The sequence below is a fragment of the Festucalex cinctus genome, chromosome 6 (genome assembly GCF_051991245.1).
Source record: "Festucalex cinctus isolate MCC-2025b chromosome 6, RoL_Fcin_1.0, whole genome shotgun sequence".
NCBI classification, from domain to species: Eukaryota; Metazoa; Chordata; class Actinopteri; order Syngnathiformes; family Syngnathidae; genus Festucalex; species Festucalex cinctus.
In genome coordinates this window covers 24466420-24489722 of record NC_135416.1, presented here as the reverse complement: position 1 = coordinate 24489722, position 23303 = coordinate 24466420, and the positions used below count along the sequence as shown (strand labels likewise).

The window sequence follows — 23303 nt, the reverse complement described above, 5'->3', positions numbered from 1 at the left end:
AATATTAACCGGAATAAGGATATTTGCAAGAGTGACAGAAGTGATGTCATCTGGCAGCAGCCAATAGAAACGCACCTTCAGATGACTTCGCTTCTTGACTTTTGGCTCAAATGGCTCAGCTCGCCTGCTTTTCATTTAACTCAGCTGAAATCAAAGTAAAACTAATACAAAATAGCACTAAAACTAATAAAAATCTAACAGAACCGCCCTGAAAACAAATTAAAACTAACTAAATTTAAACAACACAATTCAAAACAAAATAAAGACTAAAACGAAATTCCAAAACTATAATAACCTAGCGACCACCTGCCCGAGACCCTAGACAATGTGGCCAGACGCACTGTGCGTCATGTGTGTTTTGGGAGTGGCAGCAACCATGGCAGAGACTTTTTTGTTTATACTAAATCAAGCCTATAATAGGGCAAACATTAAATCATTTCAACAAGCCCAACATGTTTCGGCACACCAATCCAGAGAGACAAAAATTGTAAAACAAAGAAAATGGTGATGTTGAAAACATGGCTCTGAACTTTGTCAGTGCTGGTTTGAACTTGAAATTGGCAAATATCTACAGTATCAGTCATACTACGCCCTGGGCTGTGTCATGTTAGTGGTGGAATCAAAAAAATCTAATAACGTGATGGAACATTGGATGCTCTTTCCCCCTCCAGGTAATCGTATCCCGTCTGCTACAGAGAAACCTGTTGTGTTTGGATCAGCAAAAGTACCAGAGGCAAAATCATCACCACTTGAGGACCTTTGTCAACTGTCTCATCAGGAGGAGGGAGTCCAGTAGCCTCAAACGCTATAATGAGTTCAGGGACGGGGTTTCGCTCAGGATTAGGGTCCTCTAGCCTGTCTTCTGGGTTTGTAACTGTTGATAATAAGAGAGAAGGGAGTCCAGGTTCGGTATCCTTTACAAAGGTGACCAAAACCTACAGTGCAGATGGATTTGGGCAAACAACAAGAGGGTCAACATCTGCAGTTGCATCTTCTCCTCTTTTGAAGGAGAGGAAGTTCATGACCACCATGGCAACGACTCACTCGGATGTTTTTGACGGTTAGTTATGGTTTGGGTTTCTTCCAGATTTATCAGTTCATGCAGATATTTCGCTTAAGGAGCGATGACGAACAGACACATTTGATGTATTGACATGTTTCAGGGAGTTCAAGCACAGACTCATCTCCAGAGTATTCAAGGAAGGAATATGGTCAGTGAGTCACTGTGAATCACTTAATTAAAACTCTTAGGTGGGTGCTAATGTATTCAAACTGTCAATCTTTCTTTTTTCTTAGGCTCCTCAAAGGCAACGTCAGGTTCCACAACCACCACCGCCACACGGGGGAGATCGCAGAGCCGAGGTACACATCAGTTCAGAAAGAAGCATAGGGGTAAAAGAACGTAAAAAAAAGATAAACAAAAAAAAAAGAAAGAAAACTAAACAGTTTGGATTTGATATGGGAAAAGGTGGGCATCAACTGCTGAGGTAGGCTATAGACCACGAAAACTAAAGTACTTTCTCATACTTTCTGACATGCTTAACTACACAGATGAGCTATCGTAAAACTGAAACAAAAACCAAGCACAAAACCAAACAAAAATGTGTGTTTGTTTTTCCAGCAACATTGTGGCAAGTAAATTCAGCATTCATGTGCAAAAAAAAAAAAAAAAAAAAAACTCGCACCAAAAGTAGCATGGTCGAAAGATATGTACAAAGGGTTGGGGAATCCAGGTCCAGAAAGTAAAAACCTTGAAACAGATTCGGTTTAAGCACAACTCGGATACCCGCTCGTTTATCTGCCAGTTGATTACAAACACCTGTGAGTAAAGACAATCTGTGGCAGTACGGTTTTTACTTTATAGACCTGGATTTCCCAACTCTTCCATGTACACCACTCGCTCCAGTAAAAACAGCCATAGCTATCAATTCCTTTGGAGCTGTATGCCAATAGCGACGCTAAACGTTCATGCTTTTGAAGGGACTCTCTCTACTGCTAACATGATCACTATGTATGTTTAATATTGCTTTTCATCAGAAAGTTGCCGAATAGCCACCACTTTGGTACAATTTTTGCTTTAGCCTGCTCTAGTCTACCGTTTAGTCTCGTCTACAGGAAAATGGCACGAACTTGGAAGAACATGACCCACCTGTTGATGCAATTGGCCACAATGCCAGTAAACGATGTGTTGAATTGCGGCCACCTGTAACTCACAGACTCGTATGGCCGCGCTAGTTGAGAACCCTAATGTCTGATATCAAATATATGGAATAAATGTTCATAGGGCTTGCCGCCATAGACTTGGTTACTTACTTAAAGCTAATTTATTGCGCATGTCGACAGGTTTGAACTAGTGATGGTAAACTGAAACTTCATTAATCACTTTACTCCTCTAGATGGTGCTCTAGGTTTAAAGATAAAGGCTAGTGCAATGGAAATTGATTACATGAAATTAAATTTCTCTTAAACCATGAGAACCATCTAGAGGAGTAAAACAATATCGCAATTGTGGTTCATGAAGCTTCATTTTCCCATCACTAGTTTGAAGAGTGCCTTTGTCCGAATTGCATATTTTAGGGCTCTTCAGAATGATGCAATGTTTTGTTCTAAGTCATGCTTCAATGCGGGAACACATTTCTCTCCTGCATGCTCAGTCTTTAAGATGACTTTGAACAGATTCAAGAAACTTGATGATAAGTTGATGATAATATTCAAACAATTTTTCACATTTTCTCTTTCAGAGAGTGAGATCAGAGCCAGGCTTCAGAGTGCTTCTCCTTCAGCAAGTTGTAAGTACCACTTTTTAATGTGGAGATGATGACCATAAATACAACTCTGTCACTTTGTTTTGTTTTCTGAACATCAACTGTTAATATGCACTTGGCAGGGACTGAACTGGATGATGTGAAACGTCTACTTCGAGGAAGTCAGTCTGAGAGCACCAGCACCATTCAGCCCGCAAACAACTCGTTGCGCATTCCCAAGAAGGCCACTGTGGAAACTCGAACCGTGTCTGAGAGCACGAGCGCCATTCAGACCCCGAGCAACGCTTTGCTCATTCCAAATAAAGCCAGTGTGGAAACTAGAAGCATGTCTGAGAGCATTAGCACCATTCAGTCTGCTAACAACTCACTGCTCATCCCCAAGAAACCCAGCTTGGACACCAGGATCGTGTCTGAGAGTACCAGCACTATTCAGTCTGGTAACAACTCACTGATTATCCCCAAGATCATGGAAACCAGGATTGGGACGGAGAAGTCAAAACCAGGTGGAGTTTACTGTGACAAAATCTGCTTTCAGTTCAGAATTCTGATTAATTTTTTTCTGGGATTCTGGGGAGGACAGACAGTGAGATTGTTCATTCCTTCAGTTTGTCATCTCCTTAATGTTTGCCTTGATAGCGAGAAATGCCAGCAGTTCTCATGTTTATGAACTCTCATGTCCACAGTTCAAGATCACTTTGGTGGTGTTTGGCCTGGAACTGTTAACAGCAGCTACAGCTACAGTACAAATCCCAACAACTTAACCACATCATCTACCATTTACCAGTCAGGTCAGTTACATAACGTATGAACCCATTCACGATAGCATCACATTGGATAACTGGTTAACACCACTTTCCTACACTTCTAATAGACTAACACATAGGTGTCCAAACTACGGGCCGGGGGCCATTTGCGACCCGCCATCCATTTTTCAGTGGCCCACGACATATGCTAGAAATGGCATTTGACTCAGTTCAAATAAAATAAACAAAACAAAAATGTTTGGAGATGGTCAAAGTAAGAAGGGAGGGTCTCAAAAAACAGGTGCCATTAAAGGTTATTTTAGTTAACTAAAACTAATGAAAAAACTAAAACTAAAATTCAAAAAACAATATTGTTACCAAAATAAAATAAAAACGAAAATGCTTTTTAAAAAACCAAAACTAACTGAACCTACATTTTATGTTTACAAAACTAACTCTAATTATATTAAACATGTCCTTCGTTTGAATTTTTGGTAATTAATGCATGAGCCTTTGGGGATGATTTTAAATGTGATTTTTAGTAGATTTATTTTGATATAAACCGGAACAATGAGATTTGAAAGTATGTCACACAGAAGTGACGTCATCTAGCAGCAGCCAATAGAATAGCACCTTCAGATGATGTTGCTCCCATGGTGTTTTTTAAATATTGCTCATGAGTAATACACATAAAAAACTAAAACTAATACTGAAACTAAAAAACTAAACTAAAACATTTTTTGTAAAGAACTAAACTAATAAAAACTAACAGAACCACCCTAAAAACTAATAAAAACTAACTAAAATGAAAAATTCCAAAACTATAATAACCCTACTGCCATATTACAAATAAATTGGTTTATATACTGTAGCATTTTTCTAAATATGCAAAAGCACAAATAAATTATTTGTACAATTTTTAGGACTAACCACAATTTCTCTTCATAACATTATGTGGCCCTTGCGTCCTTCTGATTTTCTGTATGTGCCCCCCAAGTGAAAAAGTTTGGACACCCCTGGACTAACACATTAACAGTCATGCCATGTGTGGGTTTTTGGTCTTTTAATTATGTTCTGATTATTTTATATGGGTATATGTTGCTCCATATAGGAGGAGGACGAGGAATAAGAGGAGGAGGTGGAGGTGGAGTAGGAGGTGTTCAGAACAATATGGCCTTTAGCTCTCCCCCTCTGCACAGTGGACTATCTGTCAGCAGCACTAGTGAGCCTTTCTTGACAAAATTCAGCCATGATTTGTACTACTCCAAGGACTGAAAGAATAAGATTGCAAGTGTTTGTTTGTTTGATTGTTTGTTTGTTTGTTTGTTTGTTTGTTTGCTTGTTTGCTTGTTTGTTTGTTTGTTTTGTCCATCAGCGCCAGTGTACGGTGTTCAGAATAACCTGATCAGCACCACCAGCCCTGCTGTCGTCGCTCCAGCTGCAACAAACACTGAAACAGGTAAAGTCATAAAGTCTACAGATATTATCAGGGTTGTAATAGTTGGGGAATTTTTGTTTTAGTTTTTTTTTTTTTTTTTTGTTTAGTTTTTTTAAAAGATTTTTTTAAACTGATTTATTTTTGTTTAGTTTTTAAGAAGAACACTTGTCACCTATAGCCGTGCTAAAGGACTGAAATGAATACAAAGGCTCATGTAATACATTAATTACCAAAGAAGAGAATGAAGTGACATTTTTCCTACATTTTCACTAATTATAGTTAATTTTAGTTAGGGTGGTCGAGTGGTTAGCACGTCCGCCTCCCAGTACTAAGGGCTCGGGTTGGAGTCCAGGCTCCGGCCTTCCTGGGTGGAGTTTGCATGTTCTCCCCGTGCCTGCGTGGTTCTTCTCCGGGTACTTCGGTCTCCTCCCACATTCCAAAGACATGCATGGCAGGTTAATTGGGCGCTCCGAATTGTCACGAGGTGTGCTTGTGAGTATGGATGGTTGTTCGTCTCTGTGTGCCCTGCGATTGGCTGGCAACCACTCCAGGGTGTCCCCCGCCAGCTGAGATAGGCTCCAGAACCCCCAGCGACCCTTGTGAGGAATAAGCGGTCAAGAAAATGGATGGATGGATGGATGTTATAAACGTTATTATTTAAGTTATAGCTTAATATTTTCCTTAACCCACAATTAGTTCTTTCTTTTTTTTTCTTTCAGTTTATGGTGTGCAAAAAAATGTTTCTAGCCCTGGAATCAGCACAACCACTGGTAAGAAATTACTCACAATTAAATGCACAATTTTTGTGTAAAACTGTAAAGTGAGAGAGAGAAGTGAGCAATTTTATTTGTTTTTCTTAAACAAATGTTTTAATTAAAAGGAGACATTATGCATTTTTTTTCCTAATTTAAACAGGTGCCACATGATTTTTTTTTGTCTGGATCTTTCGCTATGATTTTTGTCCAGACTGGCAAGAACCATGAATTAAAGAAACATGTATTCTTGCCTTGCAACAGACAACTATTTTTCTGTGCGTGTGAGTTTCTGATCCTGAGAAAAACAAAACAAAACAAGCTCATTAAATAAGGGCATGTTACATCTCGTTGCGTAAGCCTCGACAGACCAAGACTGGCAGAAACTCAAAGGCAAGCGTTTGAGCAGTACACTGATTCACATTCTATATGCATCTCCTGCCATTCCCAATCCCAGGAGGCCTTAGATACAAACACAGAGAAGTTGTAGCCACCAACATGTATTGTATGCAGCACTCATTGTTTCTGATTTATCGGGCTATGATCATGCAGTAGACTTCTCTACTGTGTGGGTGGCGGGTAGAGAGTTTACTGTTTGATACACAGACCTGGCGTTTGAGGTGGATGACTGGGGCCGATGTCTCACCCCCACAATATAGAAAATGGTGGATTGATTGTTATCATTATTTTTATCAATATCTTTTCTTTTATTTTATCGTAGCATTTTGTTTTCAATATTTTTGTGATGTGTAATAGTGTGTAATTTTGACTTCCATATCTGTTTCCAGCAGTGCGCCCCAGCAGCCCTTCGATTGATGAGTCATTGGGCAAAGATTTTAAATTTGTGATGATAGAAAAGGACAATGCACCTGTCAAGAAGGAGACAGAGAGACTGGTCATGACCAAAGACACGGGCAAACAATTCATGTCTTCTGCTCCTGCAACTTCTACATTGTCTGCTGGTACCACTTGAGACTTATTGCAAGCATATTTTTGCTATTAATAAAAACAAAACAATAAAATATTGAGATAGCATATTTTCAATGCAATTATTTCAGCAACATAAGGAATGATGATTGTTCCATTGTTCTCTTATAGCTAGTGCCTACTCTGACGATTCACTGCTGAGGGAGAAACAGAAGTTTGCAATGGCCACAATGAATGATGACAGGGACGCTAAAGGTAGACTACATCAAACCTTTGCATTATGGGACATGGAACAATTTATTTATTTATATTTAGAACAACTCATTGTTTAATTTCTCACAGCTGCACTCCTGAAATTTGGTTCGAAAGATGAAGTTGGCTGCGCAGGTAAAGTCAATTGTCCCGCTCTTACTTTATAGTCTAATTTGTTTTAACATTTCATATACATGTATATCGCTGACGTCGGGCCAAAACCTCATAAGCCATCATTTGGAAAACGTTGCATTTTTTTTCAAACGTCTATACTTTTGGTCAGTTCACGTGTGATTGTCAGTTTTAGGAATTATTGACCGCTGATTCCTTGTTTTCTTTTGTCTGTACTAATCACCTCACTCCTAGTATCCATGATTATTCTCAACTTAATTTTGAGTTGCTTTGAAGTAACAACAAATTGGACATATACTGGCGAGGAGATGTCTGGCTCATGACATCATAAAAAACACAACTTTGTTATATTTTTAACAAGCAAGACAACATATTATTATTATTATTATTTTTATTATTATTATTAATCATACTACTAATAATAATAATAATAATAATAATAATATGAAAGAAAAAAAAAAGTTTATTTACTCTATATGTTTTCCACGGAAAAACAGGGTTTTGGGTAATCGTGGTATATTTAAAAAAAAAAAAAAGGGAAAATACCACAACTATATATTTTAAATGTTTAAATAAATATGCAAATATTCAAAACCGCAGGTGCCGAACCGCGAGTGTGCAGGAGTCGACTGTAGTTGTACCTTGAAATATCTCCATTTACCACAAGATGGCAGACTTGGCTTTAGCTCAGAGCCGTAGTTAGGGGGAGTATGGCCAACTTGGTTTAGAGCTCCAGTACTACGCTGTGATTGGTCAACTGCTGGTCACATATGGACGCGATATTGTTTACCCTGCTGCTGAGATTTCGTACTGTTTTGCAATAGGTGTTTCCACTTTCTTGTTCCAATCATGCCTTCTTGGTCAGCATGGCGTTGCTCACAACGACCAGGTACCGGTATTGTGATGCATCGGTTCACTGGCTGGAGACCTAGAGAGGAGGAAATTGTGGGAAGTGAAAGTCAAATGAGAGGACTGGAAAGCAAATAACACTTTGTTCCTGTGCAAAGTAAAGTATTTGAAGTAGGTGGGACTGCACAATGTAGCCTTTGACATTTTATCAAGAGTTATAATTGAAAATTCTGAAAATATGATTGATTTAAATTATAGCCTGCACAAAGTGAATGGACTTAAAATAAAATTATCAATTTTAACTCTTGATAAAACGGGACCCATAATATGGAAATGAGTTAGTGTGGATTTTGAGGTGTAAATAAAAGTTCTGAATATTGTACATGCACAAATGAAAGCCATTGATAAAAATTGAAAAGAAAATATGACATTTGGGTGTCAGTTACACTGAAATCACGTTTAAATTTAAATTTAGGACCATATGTTCATTATGACAAACAAATTACAGAGGAACCTGTTCTAATACATTTATTGGTACCATGAAAAATTTACTTTATTATCAAGTATCTTTCTTGTTATATCAGGATCCAAAGACACGAGATAAAGCAAATACATGTAACCACATCTCTTATTTGAACATATTATGTGTTATGTATGAACACATTGATACATTTCCAGCATTCATAATGTTGAAAATCAAAATCCATCTACAGTGAGAATATACCATATACTAGTAATAGCCTCTATCATACATGACTTGTTGTATCCCTTATATTATCAGCTTGTCAAATACATCAAAAATAAAAAAAAAATACAAGGGGAAAATATCAAAGAAACTGTACACCTAGTTTGTAAAAGAAAGTTATTTTGTGTGCAAAACAATAGACGTGCTCATGCGCTACACACGAGTGCACGGCCCGCTCTGTCGCCGAGGGTAACAATATGGCGTCCGTGTTTTCAGTTGGCCAGAATCTCTCTACAGTATATACGGCTCTGAATTAGCTTGCATCATGTTTGAAACTGCCCTATTCTACAATGCTATATGAGTTAGACATAATAATTTTGTGGAGCTTTGTAATGATACGCAGGATATAGTAACGCAATAATCTTAAAAATTTGAGTTGGTTTGCTGTTCAGCAGCTTTGTGCCATCCTTGAATTGTAATTTTTATTCAAGAGAGCCTGCGTCATCTTCATCCGTATTTTGAATCACATTTTTGACATAGATCCAATTAGGAAGTAGCACTGATAAAAATTTGTGGGCCCCCTCCATCATTTTAAGTTGCTCATCCTTGTTAAATCTAGCTAATGACAAACATTAACCTGACACTAATTTATCTGTATTATATATTATTATATTACAATTATATTGATTTATCATTTAGAAAATGGACTTCTTTGAATGTCTTCTCCTCAGATGTGTGCAATGATGGCCCATGTTTTGGCTTGAGCCGCTGCTGCCGCTGCAGTTGGTGGAAGTGGCTGCTGGGTCTCCTGCTCAGCCTCCTCTTTCTCCTCGGCCTCCTCTTCGGACTCATTGCTTTGAGTGAGAGAAGACCTACGGTATTTTTCATTCCCATTGAGGAATACCTGCATGTCTCACGAATGACTCTGGCCTCACAGGTGAGGAAGTGAAACGTCTCAAGAAGCGAGTTGAAGCTGTGGAAGCCATCACCGGCACTGCGTCATCCAGGACCAGTCGTCTCTCCGGCTCCTCTGACATCAACATTGTTGATCCCCTGGATTCCAAATTCACCGACAGGAGTTATTCTGGTTCCACACTGACTCACTCTGATAACGGAATTGGTCTAGGGACTGCAAGAGGACAAGGAGAAGACTTGCAGAGAATTGTCCAGCAGGTGCTCAGAGCTGAACTACGCTCTGATGCTTTTAGAGGTCAGGAGTAGATATATTCATACGACAACAACAATGATATACGTTGTTGATATATTCATCTGAAATAAAAAGGTAATCATTAGTCGTGATATGATGTTAATCAAATGTCATTTCTTTATAGACTCCCTGAAAGGAGCTAAAGGAGATACTGGGATGAAAGGTGTGTTTTCAAAACGTTTTTTATTTTCACTAAATTGTTATTTTTACATGCATCATGAATCACATTATTTATTCACAGGCGATCCAGGTGTTCTTGGGCTTCAAGGTGAAATTTAAATCACTCTTAAATATTTGTGTAGTCAAATCTGGTTCAGAAAAAAAGATTTAACATCAAATTACTTGTAGGTGATGCTGGATTTCCCGGCCTACCAGGTAAGAACCTGGGGCAATTTCCTTCCTGAATTGAATAAATTAGTCACAGCCCTCCATTCTCTTGTCACGGAGTGGGTGTGTTCAAATATTAACATGCCAGGGTAGCCTTAATAAAATGAACTGTGAGCATACATCAAACATGTTATGTTGCTCAGGTCCTCCTGGGCGGGTGGGCAACCCAGGAACAGAAGGACCCAGGGGTCCAAAGGGAAGCACAGGTAATTTGGATAATGTGTGATGTCTGTGTTTTGACTTTATTTTAATGTTGGGGGTTAAGTCATGGTTTGGTTTACCTACAAAGTATCTGTATGAATAGGTGATCCAGGTCTTCAGGGGTTACCAGGTCAGAAGGGCTTCGATGGACAGATGGGCCCTCGAGGAGAGCCTGGACTACCTGGTTTTGGACCTAAAGGAGACAGAGGTAAACAGAGTTGAATCTAGTCAACATTTTTAGAGGTGTTCAGTCTTTAATATCAAAATTCAATTTGGGCAGGATCTCCTGGTACTCCAGGACCAGTTGGTGCCCCTGGACCAGTTGGGCTGAAAGGTAAGAGGTATTGGAAATGACAATGGTAAATGATTGACAGGAAGTAATAACTAGTCATGGAAATGGAATGGAAATCATTTTTCAGTTGCATAAAATGTTTGATTCAGACAGAATGATGTTCACAATAATTGTCTGCAGGTGCTCTTGGTCAAAAGGGTTCCCAGGGTGATAGTGGATATCCAGGACAAAAAGGTTCACATGAATTATAATTTTGTATATCCTCCTGACTACCAGGAAAAAAAAAATTGTACAATCATGTTTATTTTGATATTCTCCAATCTTTGTGAAGTAACTGGAATACTGCAAAAAGTTTTGAAAACAAAAAACAAAAAAAAGTTTTTATTTTTAAGCAATGACGTGTCTACTACAGAGGACATTTTTTTTTTAAACTTAAATGCTAGGCTCAAATACAGTTAAAATAATTCAAACAATACTTTAATGTGTTCATAAGAGTCTTATAGAACACATGCTAACAACATTTAAAGCCTAAATTTTTTCAATAAAAAGTATACACTTACTTTTCCTCTTCCCTAAAAAGTGCTTGCACTGAGGGAAGACATTTTCTTTTATGATGCAATCAAAGGTAGCAAAGCCCTACACATTTGGTAGGCTATCATTGTAAAGCTCTAAAGAGCACAAAAGTAGTTAATTCAATCGTATGCACTGGGTGGGAGATATTCTGGTTTTAAAAGGTCCACTACAGAGGACAAATTTGAATTGCTGGTAGTCAAAGAGGATACAGTACTTGCATACTGTGTTGAATCTTTGGTAGTTATCACCAGTATTTGATGAGAAAAGTGTATTGAAAAACTAAATACTAAAGCTTTTGTTTTATTTTAATTGATTTACACATTAGGATCACCAGGAATCAAAGGTGGCATGGGAGAAAGGGGACCACGTGGCCCAGAAGGTATGTCTCTGAGAATCTCACTCGCGAAATACTGCAAGGACCATTGTTTTTTCAGAAGTGTTAAAGTGACAGTGTGTAATCTTTAGCACCATCTAGTGGTGAACTAATAATTCATTCAATTAAAAATCCACTATTGAGTTAAATAATATGCAAAAACATATGTTCTATCACATCAACTTTTTTTTTTTTTTATATATATAATCATAGGTCTTGTAATCACTAATTATATTAAATGGCTGGAGCCTCACCTTACTAGAGGCTGGCATGTTTTGCCGCCATCTTCCTGCTATGGATGCCCAAAGGACAACTTTGCAAATGTAGTCAGCCCAGATGGTGCTGGCATCAAGTGTCAGATGAAAATGGGTGGACTACTGTTTACCTTCCACAGTTGGGGCCTGCAGATGGTCGTCGCGAGTCCCGTGGCTCATGTTGGTTGTCACCTTCTGTTTTCCTATCGCAAGCTTTTACTAGTCTTTTTATTTTATTTTTTTATTTATTTATTTTTTTTTACACTAACTTGTTCCGCTTGCCATTCTTGTTAGCCAGTCCAGCCTATGGCACGGCTAACTCCTGGTAGCCGCTCCTGTTAGCTGCTCCGGCTATTGCTAGCTCGGTCTTTCTGTGTCGCTCACCGGGCTTCACACTGGCTGCCAAGTCACCATCACTCGCCAAGATGCTCGTTCACTCACACAAAATAAGAGTGTGTGAGAGTAGTGTGTCTGCTTCGGCTCGATTCTATGATACAGCGACATCTAGTGGTCACGTATTACACATTGTCCATGTATGAATGTCTTAGGGAGGCCATTTTTGACTATTTAGTCATGAACTAACATCTTTTGAATGTGATTCAATATCTGATATCCTGCTAGCATCATTGAACGCACAGAATATCACATTTGGCTAAACAAAAATCAACTTTCTTTGGCTTATGTGTTTATAAAGGTGAATCTCGAAGAGATGGACTAAAATGGTTCCCAGGGAATTGTAGGCGAACAAAAAATGTCATCTTAAGACATTCAAACAAGCATAATTACCCAACATATTATTTTTCACTCAAGAGAGTAACTTATAGTGTTTTTCCATTCCCAGACTTACCATGTTGCCACACCTACTTTAAAGCTGCTGGGGGGAAAAAATGTTATCACTGTGCTATTTTTCTTTTAGTCCTTTGTTAAAGCTGCTGTACAAATTGCAGGTGCTGCAGGTTTAATGGGAGCTCCTGGGGTGAGCGGACGACCTGGAAATGATGGTCTTCCAGGTGCCCACACTGTCAAACATACATCTTTTCCTTTGACCACAATCACAATTTGATTCCATTGCCTTGAAAATGCATTTTTTTTCAGGTGCTCCTGGAAATCAAGGACCAGCAGGTGTGAAAACTATTCAAATATGAATCTGTCTAGTCCACTTAATAATTCCAATATGTTTTCTGTTTTGTAAATGAACTCTAATGACCTATTTCTGCAGGTGTTCCTGGACTTCCAGGACAGCCTGGTGCAAAAGGTAAAAGACAAATATTTTTGCTCCTAATATTGTGTCATTAAAGTGTGACTGAGGCATTCAATATCTTTCTATAAAAACAATGCATTCACTGTTGTACTTTCCCTTATCCAACCGTATAAATGTAAAACAGGCTTTTGGTAAAGAATTATGAAATGTGTCATTCAGGTGAAATGGGTCGAGCTGGTCAAGTCATTTCTGCAGGTAAGACTTTACTAGGCTTATTCCGGTGCAAACACAAAGAGGAATGAATTTTGTAAGTGCAAATATTGCTTGTTTCTTAATTTGCTTCTAGCTGGCTCTGAAACGGTGGCCGTTCCAGGACCACCAGGACCGGCTGGACCTCCAGGTCCTGCTGGAGTTCCTGGTTTGTCTGGTCCCACTGGTCCAGCTGGGAATCCTGGTAAAATACAATACGTGGATTTCAATTACAACAGATGAAGGAAAGATTGTGTGATTGTCACTCTTATAACACCAGTATGCTATAATCTTTAAGGTCAAAAAGGAGACAGAGGAGACAAAGGGGACAGAGGTGAGAGAGGAGAAGCTGGCCTCAGCGTCTCACGTTCAGAAACTGTCAGTGCAACACGAACTGGAAGTAAGTACTGCACTCTTTCCTTGGTTCTAGTACTACCCAAAGTCTTTATCAATATTAAAATATTGCATTTCTATAGCTAAACTCCACCATTCTTTTCCATCAGGTTTGTCTTCATCGGCTAGTGTTACGGGCCCACCGGGACCTCCAGGTCCTCCAGGAGCTCCAGGTCTTCAAGGTCCTCCTGGTAGGGTCGGAATCTCAGAGGTTGAATTCCCCAATAGTTCTAGTCATAGTTCAACAGACCTTATTTTTCCATCCATCCATCCATCCATCCATCCATCCATCCATCCATCCATCCATCCATCCATCCATCCATCCATCTTTACAGTTCTTGGCTGATTTCAGGCAAGATGCGTGGTTATAATAATTTTTGGATTTTTCATTTTACATTTGATTTCTTTTTGACTCTTTAAAATTATGTTAGTTTCAATTATTTTTTAGAACCAGATTGTTAGGGGTATATTCACTAAGAATGCGCTGCGTCCAGTAATAGCACGAAATATTGCACCACAACTGCACCGGCAGTCTGCGCCCAGTTACCCACCTATTCACTAAGGATATTGCTCTAATCATATACCGGCGCAAACACGCCCACAAAACTGACAGCAATTGGAGCAAATTTGCACCTGATTTACCACACATGGCAACGGATTTGCGCCAAGAACATGGTTGTTATACTAACAGTTGCGAGAAAGATGACATTATCAGAAAGCGAGGTTGGACCAAGAGTAAGCGTTTAGAGCGCCATTAAGCAGAGAGGACGACAACGACGTCATTCTTTCATAAAGTACAAATTATTGGTGCGATCGTGTTTCAAAAATATAGTGTATTTTCAGAGGTTGGCGTGGCCATACAGTATGCATCTGGCACGTAAAAATGATCGGAAAATGCCTCCCCGCTATTGGCGATCAGCCCGGGTTACGCGATGTGTCTTAAACTAACACGGAAATATTTCCCCCTCGCTCTCTTTTTCTCTCTCTCTCTTTCTCTTCTCTCTGCGTGAACAGCCGCGCATGTTGTGCGGCAAATGGCATGAACTGCCGGAGATCGAGGTGCGTCAGGCTAATACATGTTTTCCAAAAACGTTATTTGCCTCACGCAAACGAGGTGTGGCTATTTGCGCTGGCGTTAGTGAATTAGACGCTGCATATCAATGAGCCTCATTTGCATTGGGGTGGGCATATTTTGCGTCAAATGTATGCAAATGACCTAATTTACATACGCGCAAATAACACCGGCGCACCGTGACGCAATCTGTTCGGCAGAGCACTTAGTGACGGATTTCCCCATCTGTGCGTGTTTAGTGAATTAGGTGCTCCCTAAATGCTCCATTTTTGCCGGTTAGCGCGGTGCAAAGGCGACGCAAACCTTTAGTGAATAGGCCCCTTAGTTTGTATTAATTTTTATATTTCAATAATGCTTGGTCTTAGTTTAGTTTTTATGTGTTTTAGTATTAGTTTAGGTTTTTTTGGATATGAAGTATTTGTTGAGTGCAAGATTTAAACAAAACAAAAAAAACTTCACTACTTATGATGCAATGAAGTAAATTACATTTCCCAAATGACAGTTCGACCAACATACTTTTAAAATAAACCCCGAAAACTCATGTATGACATCAACTGACAAACACCACAAAAACAGACTACAATTATAGCAAGTTTTTATTTAGTTTTATACATGTAAAATGTAGTTTGAGTAAGTTTTTATTTTAAAATTTTTTTTTTTTTTTAGCACTGCGTCTTTTTTTCTTTTTTTTTGTTAACGATGTTGCATGTTTGTAAAATTTTATTTTTAGTTACTTCTCTATAGTTTTTGTTAACTATGACAACCTTGGTGAGTTGTGTTTAAAACCCTGGACTGGTTGCCACTCACCCGCAGCCCACAATCAAATTCAAACCTTTGGGCAATTTAGATTCTTCAATTAACCAAACCAGGCATGTTTTTAAGATATCGGAAGAAAGCCCAAGTACCTGGAGAATACCCCAAGCAAACACGCTGAGAACATGCACACCCCACACAGGAAGGTTTGAGTTGAAAGTCGATCCAAACCTCAGAATTGTGAGACAGACATGTAAACCAACACTTCACTGTGTTGCCCTTCTGGGAAAAATGCCTCAAGAATCTAACAAAATCTGGAGTCCAAACTATCATCATACGGGACTTGAGTTTAATCAATTCATGAACATCTCAAGCAGAAGCAGGTCTCCTCACCCATGGTTTGAAACGTTTCCCTCCTCCAACTAGGCTGATTCTAAAGATCAGGATCATTATCAGGCTTCTTGCTGATCAGCTGATCATATGAATCATCTGTGTTGGAAGACGGAAACACCTGCACCTGCTTTATACGCTACACTGAGGATACGATGAGTACCGTTTTTTTCATGAGCAATGGAGAAGTTACAATATAGTGATGCTGGTTCTTCTTTTGTTGTCACCATAGGTGACACAAGACAAGGGCCCCCTGGGCGAAGAGGTCCACCTGGAGAACCAGGTACAGAAAGATGGATATGAATACATTACTTTTATTATTTCATGTTACTTAGTGACTTAAAATGGGTTAACAGGTATTGGAGCACCTGGGCAAAAAGGAGAGCCTGGCAACTTTGTACCTTCATCAGGTTGGTGAAGTATTTTTTTCATTTATTGGAAAAAAAACAAACAAAAAACATACTGTACTGGTCACATTCAGCTACGATTGCTCACTTCTTTTTCTTTGTCTCAGGAACCTTCTTTGCTGGACCTCCAGGACCACCCGGACCTCCTGGGCCCCAGGGCCCACAAGGTACGCTTGACATTTAAGCCATGTTCCTAACAAGTGCTTCATTTTAGTTCACATGCAGTTCTTTGTCCTGGTCTAATCCATTGTCATTTTTAAAATGTCATATTTTGTTTCCTTCCCATTTCAATTCATCCATGAAAATGACACGGGCAACCAAATAGGGGACAGCATATGCTGCCATCACTGTTCTGTATTACAGTACTGTGTTGGGAATTTTGGTTATCTTTTTAACTTTTGATACCAAACCCAACTATACTGTTTGGCTGAAAATTATTTTATGAGTCATCTGAAATGTGTTTCAAACTTTGTTTATTGAACCATTATAATGGATGGCAACTCTATGTGGATTTTTTTTTATACTATAGTAAGATACTTTGATTACTATGTAACTTGTTTCTTATCATCATTATAAGGTGAGCGAGGATTCCGAGGTTATCAAGGTACGAAGATGAACATTCCTACTCTACCTATATAACAACTTTACTCTGAAAGTATTTCACATAATACAGCTTCTATTGAATTTGATTTGTTACAGGAGAACCAGGTCAGCCAGGTTTGGCAGGAATTCCAGGAGAACCAGGTATTAACCGTAGGGGTGTGCTCAAAACATCATTACGAGAATTTATTATTGTGGGCCTCTTTACAATACCCCATATTGATACAGAGTTATCAAAACCGATATTCACACATTCATTCATTCATAAAGTTTCCCGGCACATCTTTAAAAGCTGCAGTGCGCGCTCATTTTTAACAGGCAGCGGTGCTGGCGGTAACCGGAATCACTGCTAACATGAGAAGAGGGAAAGATATTTGCCATCCAGCATAATAAAAATAGCATTTGGATATACATAGAGTATGACTGTTTTCATAAAAATGTATAAGTAATGTAAAATATCAAGATATGTATTACCTTGAAGACCGTCCAGCGACCTGTTGTATCACAGCACGTATCATATCATGACCCGTGGCTGTGTCGTGATACACATAGTATCGTCAGCTTGTTGGCAATACTTAACACTGTTAATAGGTTTGTACAATGGAGACCTGACTTCTGAGATTTTCAAGATACTAGCCATTATTTATGTGTGTATTTATTTATTTTTGCTTTGACTTGCAAGCTCCGACTTTAGATACGAGAGCTGTATTCTGGCAGTGAACCCAATTTAACTTTACAACAGGCACAATTTGGCAGATAAAAAAATAATTCTTCAAAAAAGATGGTGTTAATAGGCGCTTTTCTGCCGCAGGAACCTTGGGAGAACTTTTCAGTTTATCTTGGTAAAATTCAGTTTGGGCGTTTTTCCACCAACAACAATTACCAGGGTAATTAAATTCCCCAGGGGGCATCCAAGTACTATCTCAGCAACAGGGTCTTGCTGAACCAGGCAGGAACTTTGAGGGGGCGGGCTACAATGACCACGGCTGATTGGTCAAATTTGGGGGCGTTGTTTTTATATCAGCTGGACTCAATCAAACTCATTTGAATTAATTACAGAGAACTCTAAGGCTGTGGAAACAATTCTAAATTCCCTGCTGAACTTTTATAACCAAGAACTCCCTTTACCCAGAACTCAAAGTTCCTGGGCTTGTTGGTGGAAAAACGCATATGACACAACGTGCAAGGGAGGACTCGGGCGCAGGGAGACAGTTGGCCTCAAAGGCTGCAGTTTATTCTCAAACATAAAATCACCTCTTGCATGGGGGGGAACACAAAAAGCTCCAAACTAGAGAAGACAACAGGGCACTCAAAAAAGGGACAACTAAAGGGGCTCCACTCAGGAGGAAAAAGGGCACAAAAAACAAGGTGTTAGGCAAGGCAAGGCAGGGGCTATGGATCAAGGACTGTAGGGCTGCTTGCATGCACAAGGTGTGACACTTCGGCACTGGGAGGTGGTGGAAGGAGTCTGTGCAGAGCAGGGGGGGCTCCGTAGGAAAGTGACCTGAGGTGAGAATAGTGGTTAGTCCTTTCAAAATACAACCAGAGATGGGTGGACAAAATAAAAGCAACACACGCCCGCTTACTGCGGCGTGACAGTTAATCACCATTTCCTAGTGATGTTTACTCCAAATCTAAACATAAAACTAGGAGAATTACAATTTACATTCTGTATTTCCATTTTCTCCTCATACAAGGAAAGTGAGAAGTTTATTTGGCACATATTTTATTTATTTTATTTGACAATTAGAGATCCAAGTAGGGGTGTGCAAAAAAAAATAAAAAATCGATACAGCAATATGTCGTTGCAGGCCAATACAATACAATACAATACAATACACATATCGATACGCTCGTTAACTTTAAAGAGGCAGTTAATGATGCGTTGTTTGCGCAGGGCTGTACAGCTTCTTTGAAGTTGCGCAGGAGAAGTGGGAGCAGAAGAGACACAGGTGTCTTTGCAGCTTGCATTGTCCCAAAAAAAAACAAAAAAAACAAAACAAAACAAAAAAAAACAGTAGCTTGAAGTTAATTACGTTCAATTAGTGCACGTGTGGCGTGCCATGAGAGGGCGGAAGTGGCTCCCTGCAGTGTCCCAGGTAACTGAATAACTGAATGCTGAGTAATTCTGAGTAACTGAATTCTGTTCTAAAAAAAAAAATTACGTGATTGGACACTGTGTCTTGCTAAGAAAAATTTAAAAAGAGGAAGAATATCAACATTTATTGACTAATAAACTTAACTTGGTACATGTTTGTTAATGTACCAATTTTCCTATATTTTGTTTAAAAACTATATAGAATGTGTTACATGAAGAAAATGCTGTTTTTATTGCCCCCAAATATTTAAAATAAGCACATTTTGGAGCTGTAATTTTAATACCTTGATATTTTTGCTCATATTGACCCATGCCTATTCATAAAATTTCCAGTGTGTCTGTGAAAGCTGCTCCTTGCTCTGCCAGTGCGTGCAAATTTAGACCAGGAATGCCGCTTGGTGGTAAACCAGAAGAGCTGCGAACAAAACCATTTTTGCGAAACAGCATCATAAACATATCCTTTAGGTATACATATGACTGTTATAATAAAATGCAAGTAAATTAATGTAAAATATCGGGATACGTATTGAGGATCTTTTATTGGGATATATATATATATATATATATATATATATACACATATATTGTGATCCGTATCGTATCGTGAGGTTGTTGGCAATACCCAGCCCTAGATCCAAGTGATTAGAGTTACAAGTGTGGTTATGGAATGAATTAAATTTGTATCTCAAAGCACAACTGTACTATATTGCACTGATTCACAAAGTGTGGTACAAATACCACGAGTGTGTGGTAAATCACACTGCCTAATGTCATAGTGGCTTTACCATTTTTTAAGCTGGCACGGGACATTTGTTAAGTACAATTCAATTCAATTTACTTTTTAAATATGATACAATGACATTGTAATATTTGTTCCTGAAACACAATTTAGGTACTGTTGGTGAGTCAGGTATTTTTGAGGTGGTACTCCGTGTAAAAAGCTCGAGAACAAGTGCTATTTTGTATTAAGTTTTCAAAGAAGAACGAATAAATAAAAAAAGCTAAAACATTTGTGCATTTCTCACAGGAGGTGATTCAGGATTCTCTGGAGTCTCCCTCGGTAAGATTATTCTAATATTTGTCTGTCGTGTAATGTCTGGTTCCATTACAGGACCATGCTGAAAAAACATCGCATTTTTCATGGAGAAATAAAAGTATTTGGTAGTAGTATTTGGATTCAATACTAAGTTTTTACTAATATGGCAACATTTTTAAGCATTCATTCTATATATTTGTGCACTGCATTATCTAGGTACTAATACAGTCTTTATCCAATTCAGTGAATGAGTAGAGCAACCAATGGGCACTAGTAGAGCAACACTAGTGACATTTTCTTCTATTGCTGTCGTTTACAGAATGATTGATGAGGACAAAGAGCACATTAGTACATAGACAAGTCAGCACAGCACGCAAGTGTGATAGTGGATAATGCTAATAAGGCTTGCCATAAACGTGCAATTGATATGAGAATGGTGCACTTGTCTTGTGAAGTGTGGAATATAAATTTGGCGCTCCTGCCAAGCAGAAAAAAAGTTTTAAAGAGTATGATGATGGCAAAAAATGTCCGACAATACCAAATGCCCAATAAAGTTACGTAGTACATAACTAGAGCTGCACTATACGAAACCATCTGAAAACGTCTGCACTTGAGCTGCGGGACAGCAACAATATACAAGGAGCACTTTTCGGCACTTTCACAAAGTTGTTTCTTTTTGTATTTGCACAAGGAAGTACATCAAGACGAGGACTGCCCGGACCTCCTGGACCACCTGGTCCACCTGGAAGAGATTGGAGTGCATCAGGTTCAAGAAGTGAAATGGGCCAGTACATTGCAGAGTACATTCAGAGTGAGATGTTGTTTATTTATTCACAATGTCACTCTATTACTATGTTAATGTTAATGTTAATGCATAAACCAATGAAACTATTTTGACATACAGATGGAAACTTTAAGCAGTACCTGGTGGGGCCCCCAGGACCTCCAGGGCCTCCAGGGGTCTCAGCGGCCTCCGGTGCGGAGATGGTGGATGATGTCGCAAACAGAGTCATCGCCTATATGCAGAGTAAGGATGGAACACTCTTGTCTTATTTCTTTAAATATTTTTGATGGGATAGAAACGTAGCCACGAGGGGGCACAGCCACAGAGGCTTGTGCCGGTCCCAAGCCCAGATAAATACAGAGGGTTGTGTCAGGAAGGGCATCCGACGTAAAACTTTGGCCAAACCAAACATGCGAATCAAATATATGACTTCCATACTGGATCGGTCGTGGCCCGTGTTAACAACGCCCGCCATCGGTGCTGTTAACCTACAGGGTGCTGGTGGAAATTGGACTACTGTTGGCCGAAGAAGGAGAGGAGGAAGGTGTGTTCGTAGGAAGAAAGAGAAGGAGGAGCACAAAGAGTCTAGGACTTAGAGTGGGGACTTTGAGTGTTGGAAGTATGACAGGAAAAGGTAGAGAGATGGTTGACATCATGCAGAGGAGGAAGGTGGACATTCTGTGTGTTCAGGAGACCAGGTGGAAAGGGAGCAAAGCTAGAAGTTTAGGAGCTTTTTTCAAACTGTTCTATCATGGTTTAAATAGGAAGAGAAATGGAGTAGGAGTTATTGTGAAGGAGGAGTTTGTTAAGAACGTCCTGGAGGTAAAAAGTGTCAGATAGTGTGATGAGCCTGAAGCTAGGAATTGAAGGTGTGATGATCAATGTTGTTAGTGGGTATGCGCCACAGGTAGGATGTGAGCTGGAAGAGAAGGAGAACCTTTGGTTGGAACTTGATGAAATGATGCAGAGCATCCCTAGAAGTGAGAGAGTTGTCATTGGTGCAGACTTCAATGGACATGTTGGTGCAGGAAACAGAGGAGATTAGGAGGTGATGGGCAGGTTTGATACCCAGGAAAGGAACATGGAAGTACAGCTGGTGGTTGATTTTGCAAAAAATAATGTAATGGCTGCCGTGAATACTTTCTTCCAGAAGAGGCAGGAACATAGGGTGACCTACAAGAGTGGAGGTAGAAGTACACAGGTAGACTACATCTTGTGTAGACGGTGTAATCTGAAGGAGATCAGCGACTGCAAAGTAGTGGTGGGTGAGAGTGTAGCCAGACAGCATAGGATGGTTGTGTGTAGGATGACTCTGGTGGTGAGGAAGACAAAGAGGGCAAAGGCAGAGCAGAGGAAAAAATGGTGGAAGCTGGAAAAGGAAGAGTGTTGTATGACTCTGGATGGTCAGGATGTGCTCCCAGATGACTGGACAATTACAGCAAATGTGATCAGGCAGACAGGTAGGACAGTCCTTAGTGCGTCATCTGGAAGGAAAGGCGATAAGGAGACTTGGCGGTGGTATGAGGAGGTGCAGAAGTGAATCCAGAGAAAGAGGTTAGCTAAGAAGAAGTGGGACATCGAGAGGACTGAAGAAGTAGACAGGAGTACAGGGAAATACAGCGTAAGGTGAAAGTAGAAGTGGCAAAGGCCAAACAAGGGGCTCACGATGACTTGTATGCTAGGTTGGACAGTAAGGAGGGAGAGACTGATCTATACAGGTTGACAAGGCAAAGAGACAGATATGGGAAGGACGTGTAGCAGGTTAGGGTAATAAAAGATAGGGATGGAAGAGTGTTGACAGATGCCAGCGGTGTGATGGGAAGATGGAAAGAGTACTTTGAAGAGTTGATGAATGAGGAAAATGAGAGAATGAAGAGTCGAAGGGGCGACTGTTGTGGACCAGGAAGTAGCAAAGATTAGTAAGGATGAAGTGAGAAGGGCATTGAAGATGATGAAGAGTGGAAAGGCACTCTATCCTGATGTACCTGTGGAGGTATGGAAGTGTCTAGGAGAGGTAGCAGTAGAATTTCTGACTGGGTTGTTCAACAGGATCTTAGATAGTGAGAAAATGCCTGAGGAATGGAGGAGAAGTTGCTGGTGCCCATTTTTAAGAACAAGGGAGACATGCAGAATTGTGGCAACTACAGAGGAATAAAGCTGATGAGCCACACAATGAAGCTATGGGAAAGAGTAGTGGAAGCTAGACTGAGGGCAGCGGTGAACATTTGTCAGCAGCAGTATGGTTTCATGCCAAAAAAAAAAAAAGAACGATGAGAAGAGACCAAGAAGGTTGAGGAGTTTAAATATTTAGGGTCAACGGTTCAGAGCAATGGAAGAAGCGTGTGCAGGCAGGCTGGAACGGGTCGAGAAAAGTGTCAGGTGTGATGTGTGATAGAAGAGTTTCAGCTAAAATGAAAGGAAAGTCTGAAGTCCTGCTTCATTGCTAAGTACTGTACTGAGCAATGCTACCCAAAAGAGATGCCGTAGCGG

General features: G+C 39.7%; 1 protein-coding gene across 4 annotated transcripts in view; it reads left to right on the top strand.

Moving 5' to 3' along the window:
- The window catches only part of LOC144021004 (uncharacterized), a 38680-nt gene that overhangs the window by 5044 nt on the left and 10333 nt on the right, over positions 1 to 23303 (top strand). The window contains exons 2-38 of one of the 4 annotated variants that reach the window (XM_077524964.1): positions 672 to 1060; positions 1164 to 1211; positions 1297 to 1362; positions 2742 to 2789; positions 2888 to 3268; positions 3449 to 3553; positions 4620 to 4730; positions 4884 to 4967; positions 5666 to 5716; positions 6487 to 6660; positions 6797 to 6880; positions 6968 to 7012; positions 9275 to 9403; positions 9481 to 9753; positions 9875 to 9913; positions 9992 to 10018; positions 10099 to 10125; positions 10281 to 10343; positions 10442 to 10546; positions 10619 to 10672; positions 10811 to 10864; positions 11529 to 11582; positions 12778 to 12840; positions 12926 to 12952; positions 13050 to 13085; positions 13251 to 13286; positions 13378 to 13485; positions 13579 to 13680; positions 13784 to 13864; positions 16121 to 16171; positions 16245 to 16298; positions 16403 to 16462; positions 16873 to 16899; positions 16995 to 17039; positions 20021 to 20053; positions 20721 to 20840; positions 20934 to 21056. In XM_077524964.1, the coding sequence (XP_077381090.1) occupies positions 811 to 1060; positions 1164 to 1211; positions 1297 to 1362; positions 2742 to 2789; positions 2888 to 3268; positions 3449 to 3553; positions 4620 to 4730; positions 4884 to 4967; positions 5666 to 5716; positions 6487 to 6660; positions 6797 to 6880; positions 6968 to 7012; positions 9275 to 9403; positions 9481 to 9753; positions 9875 to 9913; positions 9992 to 10018; positions 10099 to 10125; positions 10281 to 10343; positions 10442 to 10546; positions 10619 to 10672; positions 10811 to 10864; positions 11529 to 11582; positions 12778 to 12840; positions 12926 to 12952; positions 13050 to 13085; positions 13251 to 13286; positions 13378 to 13485; positions 13579 to 13680; positions 13784 to 13864; positions 16121 to 16171; positions 16245 to 16298; positions 16403 to 16462; positions 16873 to 16899; positions 16995 to 17039; positions 20021 to 20053; positions 20721 to 20840; positions 20934 to 21056 (3238 nt within the window). In that variant the 5' untranslated portion in view covers positions 672 to 810. Of the gene's footprint in view, positions 1 to 671; positions 1061 to 1163; positions 1212 to 1296; positions 1363 to 1413; positions 1488 to 1749; positions 1822 to 1863; positions 2012 to 2741; positions 2790 to 2887; positions 3269 to 3448; positions 3554 to 4619; positions 4731 to 4883; positions 4968 to 5665; positions 5717 to 6486; positions 6661 to 6796; positions 6881 to 6967; positions 7013 to 9274; positions 9404 to 9480; positions 9754 to 9874; positions 9914 to 9991; positions 10019 to 10098; positions 10126 to 10280; positions 10344 to 10441; positions 10547 to 10618; positions 10673 to 10810; positions 10865 to 11528; positions 11583 to 12777; positions 12841 to 12925; positions 12953 to 13049; positions 13086 to 13250; positions 13287 to 13377; positions 13486 to 13578; positions 13681 to 13783; positions 13865 to 16120; positions 16172 to 16244; positions 16299 to 16402; positions 16463 to 16872; positions 16900 to 16994; positions 17040 to 20020; positions 20054 to 20720; positions 20841 to 20933; positions 21057 to 23303 lie in introns of those variants that run through there. The other 3 variants (XM_077524968.1, XM_077524967.1, XM_077524965.1) reach the window with 3 other exon arrangements.